This window comes from Octopus sinensis, linkage group LG6, assembly GCF_006345805.1.
Source record: "Octopus sinensis linkage group LG6, ASM634580v1, whole genome shotgun sequence".
NCBI lineage: Eukaryota > Metazoa > Mollusca > Cephalopoda > Octopoda > Octopodidae > Octopus > Octopus sinensis.
This window is the reverse complement of record NC_043002.1, coordinates 52,038,820-52,046,319: the sequence shown is the minus strand read 5'-3', so window position 1 is coordinate 52,046,319 and position 7,500 is coordinate 52,038,820. Positions and strand designations below refer to the sequence as shown.

The 7,500-nt window shown below is 44.1% G+C and overlaps 1 protein-coding gene across 3 annotated transcripts in view; it reads left to right on the top strand.

Moving 5' to 3' along the window:
* Positions 1 to 3,332: 3,332 nt before the first annotated feature.
* LOC115213442 (probable acyl-CoA dehydrogenase 6) overlaps positions 3,333 to 7,500 on the top strand; it is a 30,976-nt gene continuing 26,808 nt past the window's right edge. For all 3 annotated transcript variants that reach the window (XR_004999677.1, XR_004999676.1, XM_029782417.2), the window contains exon 1: positions 3,333 to 3,567. Coding sequence is in view for 1 of the 3 variants with exons in the window: in XM_029782417.2 (XP_029638277.1) it covers positions 3,397 to 3,567 (171 nt within the window). In the remaining 2 variants the exon portion in view is untranslated. The remainder of the gene's footprint in view (positions 3,568 to 7,500) is intronic.

Sequence of the window (7,500 nt, the reverse complement as noted above, 5' to 3'; positions counted from 1 at the left end):
CGGCTATTGGAAGCTAAACAAGTCACTATTGGATTGTGAAGCCTACAGGAATCGGATTAAACAATTAGTAATGAGGGCGTTAACCGGATCCATTATCAACAATAAATGGTGGTACGCCCTGAAAAGAGCCATCAAATTTGAGTCAATTAGGTTAGCAAAGAACTAGCTAGTGCTAGAAACAAAGTAGAAAAGGAACTAGTTAAGGCAATAGAGGAGGCAATGAGGTCAGGCAGTGCATCGAAAGTGTTAGCGGCGAGGTTAGCACTAGACCAACATCTCAAAACTAAACATGAAGGGTGCATGTCAGGGCTAAGATCCGTGCAATGAGACAGGAAGGGATCAACGCAGCCGGATGGGCCCGGGTGTAGAGGGCCAGCGTGGCAACAACTCAACCATTCGATCCTGACGGGCCCAAATGGTCGATTAGTAAACGAAACCGAGGAGATGTGCAAGGTGTTTCATGATCATTTCGCCCAGCTATTCGGGAGGAGCGGCGGGGAGGAGCGGCGGGCTGGAGCGCGGGGAGAAGCTCGCAGACTTCCTAGCCGTTCGCCGCGTCTATCGAGCTGGACGCGGAATCTGTGAGGCGCCGATCACAGCCAAAGAAGTCGAGGATATGTTGGCAGACTGCGGCGGGGACAAATCGCCGGACTCGATTGGTTTGCCTTACGAACTCTATAGTAGCATGCCAGACTTGTTTGGGCACCTACTTGCATGCGTGTACACCAACTGGCAGCAGAACGGGAGAATTCCTAAGTCTGTGAGCCGAGGGTGGTAGCGCTGTTAAGAAAGGACCCAAACAAGGGGGATTTAATTGATAATTTCCGGCCTATCACTCTGCTTAACGCAGAGTTGAAGATCTTAGCCAAGGTCTCAGCAGCAAAAGGTTGGCGAGGGTCGTGGTGAACTTGTTGGCGAGGCGCAAACTTGCGCCATCCCTGGAAGGACCATCCACGACAATCTCCACTTTCTACGCTATGCCTTAGAAAGGGTAAATAGGATTCCTGGCAAGGGTGGGGCTATGGTCCACTTGGACCAATCGAAAGCGTTTGATAGGGTGGACCATCAGTATCTGGAGGCGGTCCTCGCGGCGGCTGGCTTCGGCCCGACCTTCCGCGGATGGATCATCGCTTTATACAGCAACATCGAATCGGTAGTTCGGGTAAATGGTTTCCTTTCGGAACCGTTCAGCATTGAACGTTCGGACGTCAAGGGTGTCCTCTCTCCCCGCTTCTCTACGTTTTGGCCCTCGAGCCGTTGCTGAGGAGGTTGGAAACTATGAGATCTAGGGTGCGGAAAGTCAGCTTCGGCGTATGCGGACGACATCACCGTCATTATTTCCCGAGTCGAGCACCTACAGCGGGTGGGTGAGACCTTAAGGGACTACGAAGCGGTGGCAGGAGCGAAAGTCAACCGGGATAAATCGGTCGGCTTGCAACTCGGCACCTGGAGGGGCAAGTCGATGTCTTCCGACAGCGTCGTAGGACGTTGGACGGAAGGACCGGTGAAAATGCTTGGGATCTGGTTAGGTCCAGATCTCCAGATAGAGAAGAACTGGAGCGAGGTGGCGAGAAAGGTGGCTCTCCTAACTCAGACATGGTCTGAGCGGAAACTGTCCTTGAAAGGGAGGGCGGAGGTTGCAGAAGTGTTTATCGCCTCTGTAATCACTTACCGCCTAACCGTAGTGCCTTGCCCCGATTCGTGGCTGAACAACTGGAACGCATGCTCTTTCGCTTTTTGTGGAGGGGCAGCAGACCTCTTGTAAGGCGCTCTATTTGCTGCCAAAAGCCGCTGAACGGTGGGTTAGGGATGCCGTGGCTAAAAATGCGCAGAACATGCGCTCAGGCTTAGACACTCTGGATTTACCTGGACGGTGAGCAGGTGTGGTCTCCTTTGTCAAGCTGTTATTTCCACAGTTCACATTCGTTTAACGAACTGAACCCATGGATCAAGTGTAGACCGAGGTTGGGCATGTGGCATGCAGAGTGCTATCAGGCACTCGTGCTTCTCTCCCAGTCGGGCAACGCCGGTGTCGGGGCTACTACCGCTTTCTTCTATAGAGGGTTAGTAGAGTTTAAGTGTGACGACGTACTAGGAGAAACTCTGGGCTTCGACGAAAATCAACTGGCCAGCCTGTTCCAAAGAACATTCGGTCGGGGCCTATGGATAATTACCAAAAGTCCCTGGCCTGGCAATGTTACAGAGGAGCTTTACCGGTTCGAGATAAGCTCTTTAGACATGGGTGTGCACCTTCGCCGGTTTGTGCAAGATGTAAGAGGGACAGTGAAACTGTCCTGCACGCGATTGTGCAATGCCCAAGGTGACTAAACTCTGGACTTATGTCGAACACCTGCTGTCGCATTCGAGAAGAGTACAACTGTCGAGCGAATCTGTAATTAAGATCGTTCCGCCGACCTTCCTGAATAGGGAGGAGCGAGCCTGTTTTCTTTCGGTAGTTGCTATGGCGAAAGAAGTAGTGTGGAAGACGAGAGTAAAAGGAATTGCAACAGGCATGTTTATCTCCAGTCTCGAGCTAATCGACTTTTTCGTTTTCCACATGAAACGGAAATAAGGCTGGGAAGAAATGCCTGTCGCAAAGTGTGTTCGTAAAAGATGGAAGTCTATAGCAAGTATGTTGCGAGTGAAAGAACCTGTTTAATCGAGAATGTAAAAAAGGATAAAGCAAGTCTTCAGTGTGAGTATGTGGTTTTTGGGGTCGCCGCGTCCTCCGCTTTATTTTTTGTTAATCACTCATCTCATTAATTGTATATATTTTATTGTTTGTTTATTCATGTTTCGTCTCTCATTCGATACCCTGACCCCAACGTTTGTTTTGTCCCCTCTTTTCTCAACCTTATGTGAATAAAGAAACTACTCTCTCTCTCTCTCTCTCTTTCTCTCTCTCTTTCTCTCTCCTCCCACTCTCTCTCTCTCATCTCTCTCTCTCTTTCTCTCTCTCTCTCTTTCTCTCTCTCTCTCTCTCTCTCTCTCTCTCTTCTCTCTCTCTCTCTCTCTCCTCTCTGTCTCTCTCTCTCTCTCACACACACGCACACACACACCACATGTGAGTGTATTTGTAAACACGTACGCATTTATAAAGTCTGACAAGTTCAGATATTATTTCGTTCCGATTAAATTAAACATTGGTTGACAATATTGTTTTAATTTTTCCTGAAAGAACAGGATAAAAAAATATCAACAACTTTAATTTTCTGTATATATAAATTATATAAATATCAATTTTATTGTATAACATCTGCCGCACTCAAACATACATTTATATAAATTTTCGTATCGACTGAATAATTTTTTTTCGGCGTTCCGAGTTTTATAATAAACGTGACAAAGTTCACTTTCTTTGAAGTGTAATAGCGCCAGTGTGAGTAAGAAATCAAAATGTTTTTGAACTTAGTTAAAAAAGCCTTGTTAGTAAGTGAAAGAAAGGGTCTTTCCTTTTCTGTTTCTCGGCTGTTTAAAAGTAGGGCATTTATCCGGAGACAATCTTCTCTGGCCGCCGTGGAACTTTATACGGACGATCATAAACAAATCCGAGATTCTTTAAACAAGGTAAGTTGTTTATTTTTGATGGTGTGCTTGTTGTTATCATCCTGTTTACTCTATTACGTACTTACTAAATCTTATCGAATGCACATTACAGAATCGACTGAGAATCGGTTGTTTCGAGCACCCTTTGCCTCTGCCCCAGATCTATAGGTGTGCTCGTACTGGGGACAGCTGACGGTGTGTAGTGGTAAAATGTGAATCTGGTGAACTGATGCGATAGGAATGTGGATGCCTTTGAAGTAAACAAATGAATGACATCTAGTTACAATAATTTATTCACTGGACTTAATTTGTCGTTGGTACACATAATTCTTCACTGCATGCATATGTTTACAACTGCTACTAGTTGCTAGAAATAGAAACAGGATACATCTGTGGAAGTGATATGTCAGAAATGGATATATTTGTGTGTGTGTGTGTTTACACACACACACACACACGGTCTCTGCGGTCTACTAAACCCTTGTCTGTGTCGTAGACCTTTCTCTTGTCTGTCCCTCAGCTGACCACCGTATTTATACCAAAATGTTCGGATTTGGGGTCTTCCGCATTTTAAATTCTCGGGTAAAGGACTGTGTACCGGTAATCTAATTGATAAATCAACTCAACAGAAGAAAAAAAATTGTAGGCGCAGGCGTGGCTAGACGCAGGCGTGGCTAGGTGCGGGTGTGACTGTGTGGTAAGAAGCTTGCTTCCCAGCCACATGGTTCTAGGATCAGTCCCACTGCAAGGTACTTTGGGCAAGTGTCCCCTACTATAGCTTCAGGCTGACCAAAGCCTTGTGAGAGGATTTGGTAGACGGAAACTGAAAGAACCCCATTGTGTGTGTATGTGTGTATAACTTTCATGAAAATGGATTTTTTTAAATGAAATTCTCTACAAATATACCTCGGACTATGTAGATTCCGAGAACATAGGAAGTTTGGGGAAAAACAACTGGGGGTTATTTTTGAGGACCGTTCCCCACTCGGGGGTGTTTCAGAACAAGTCGTCCATATTTTATTTTCTCTGTTTTGTGATTTTCTGCATTTGTAGATTTCTACCATTCATATACACACACACAGACAGACACGCCCCTTGGCATACAACTATTCTTAAAGCGAAAGATCGCCCTGTGCATCTATATTATTTATCTCGTCTTTTGTTTGTGTGTTTGTGTTTGCCCCCCCCCCCCCCGCAACATCGCTTGACAACCGATGCTGGTGTGCTTATGTCCCTGTAACTTAGCGGTTCGGCAAACTAGACCGATAGAATAAGTACTAGGCTTACAAAGAATAAGTTCTGGGGTCGATTTTGCTTGACTAAAGGCGGCTGCAGTCAAATGACTGAAACAAATAAAAGAATGTACACACACACACACACACACAACAATTACATTGTCTTTTGGCTGCAGAATTTCAAATAACATGATTATTCTTTTATATCACCATAAGCCATATTAGTAGACTTTATCACGAAGAGGCTAAGACGAGACTTTTCAATTCCTACTAGGTGGCATGATATCATGATATGAACACCAAAAGTGCTACAACTAGCGATACAAAGAGCAAAATGACCGGTTACTTGATAAATGACAATCTGATATGTGATAACATAAAGAGGGTCAAAATGTAGGACATGGACTATTTTCTGTTATCTTTTCTTTTGTAGTATAAAAACAAATCTGTTACTATCTAGCAATATGGATATGTTAATATTTGGGTGTCAGTTTAATCTGGAATAAGAGGCTAAAAATGTTCAAGGATAAAATATTTTATGTATCAGATATTATGACAAAAATATCATAAGGCAGCAAGCTAGCAGAATCATTAGCATACACACACACACACACACACCACACACACACACACACACACACACACACACACACACACATATTATATATATATATATATATATATATATATTATATATATATATATATAATATATATATATGTATGTGGAGGTGCAATGGCCAGTGGTTAGGGCAGCGGACTCGCGATCCTACGACCGCGAGAACCGGGCGTTGTGAGTGTTTATTGAGCGAAAACACCTAAAAGCTCCACGATACCCCGGCAGGTGTGGGGTGTGATCCCTGTCTGTGTACTCTTTCACCACTCTCTTCTGTTGGCGTCATTCAAAGGCTAAAACAATGCGAACGTTTTGACAGCGATGTGTAAAAACATCTGATGGTCTGGTCGGTCACGTGATATATATATATATATATATATATATATATATATATATTATTTATTATATATAGAAGGAGCTTCTATATAATAAATTAATTTTACTCTGCTATGTATTGAGTACTTATTTACTGTGGTTAACCCCGAATCAACCGGGACCTACATATATATATATATATACTCCCCCCTTCTAAGTTTCTCTATCTCTCTCACCTCCAGTCCCCTCGATCTGTCTCTTTCTTCTCCTCCCGAGTCCACCTTCTCTCTCTTTTCATCTGCCCTTTTCTTGTCTTTTGTTCTCACGTGACCGCTAGCCACTGCTGAGCGCCCTTTTCGTTCCAGCAGTCGCGAAGCACAACACATATTTGTTCGTCTCCCTGCGGCCATTAGGCACAACTTCATAAGCCAGCCCCAAACTCAACTCGTCCTGTCGAAAGACCCTTGTCCTACGTCCTGGTTTGTTTTGTTTTTTATCTTTACCGTTATTGTTTTTACGCTTTTGTATTCTTATTGGTGTCAGTATTCTGTATTTTTGTTCGTGTACTTCGTTCGTTTTCCGTCCTCGTGTGTTGTATACATTCGAAGCTTTCTTCCAGGGGATCTAATGCGCTTGGCTTAGATTTCCCTTGGGGGGCTGCCCAGATCGGAGCAATCTCAAGATTAATTCAGCCGAAATTGCGAAGATGATCTGGTTCTTGACTGATGACTGAGGGCTTCGAATGTCCCGTCCTGTGGTTCTTGTGTCGTCTCTTTGGTGTTTCATGTTCTTGTCCATGTCTGTAATTATTTTTACTGTTTACATATATATATATATATATATATATATATATATATATATATATATAATATATATATTTTGTGTCACACTAAATCTCCATGAGAACTACATTGGCTGTGTGGTGGGTGGCTTGATTGCCGGCCACATGGTTCTGGGTTCAGTCCACTGCGTGGAACCTTGGGCAGGTGTCTTCTACTATAGTCTCGGGCTGACCAAGGCCTTGTGGGTGGATTTGGTGGATGGAAACTGAAAGAAGCCCGTCGTATATATGTATATATATATGCATGTGTCTGTGTGTGTTTGTGTGTCTCTGTTTGTCTCTGTTTGGCAACCGATGCTTAGCGGTTCGGCAAAAGAGACTGATAGAATAGGTGTTAGGCTTACAGGGAGTGAGTCCTAGGATCGATTTGCTTGACTAAAGACGGTGCTCCAACATGGCCACAGTCAAATGACTGAAACAAGTAAAAGAGTAAAAGAGATGTATATATATACATATATATGCATATATATATATATATATATATAATATATATATATATATATACACATATACATATACATATATATATACATATATATATATACATATTACATTATATATATGAATTAATCTTCTCTCTTCGCTCTTATACGCCATTTGTCAACTGGTCTCAACTCTCCCCCCCCTCCTCATCTAACCCCCCTCACCTATCGTTCCCCCAACCCCTACTTCTTCAGTCCTTCATCCTTCACCCCTACCCCCCTTCCCTTCTTCCCTCTTTCTCCCTCCCTCCTTCCCTCTTCCCCTTCCCTCTGCTCCCTCACTCCCCTTCTCTCTCCCCTCCTCCCTCTTTCCTCCTTCCTCCCCCCCCCCCCCTTCCTTCTCCCCCTCCTCTCCTCTCTCCCCCCTCTCCTCACCCTCCTTCTCCCCCTCTTCTCCCCCTCCCCCTCTTCTCCTCACTACACCACACGACTTCACACATCACATCATATATGATGTGCCATACTA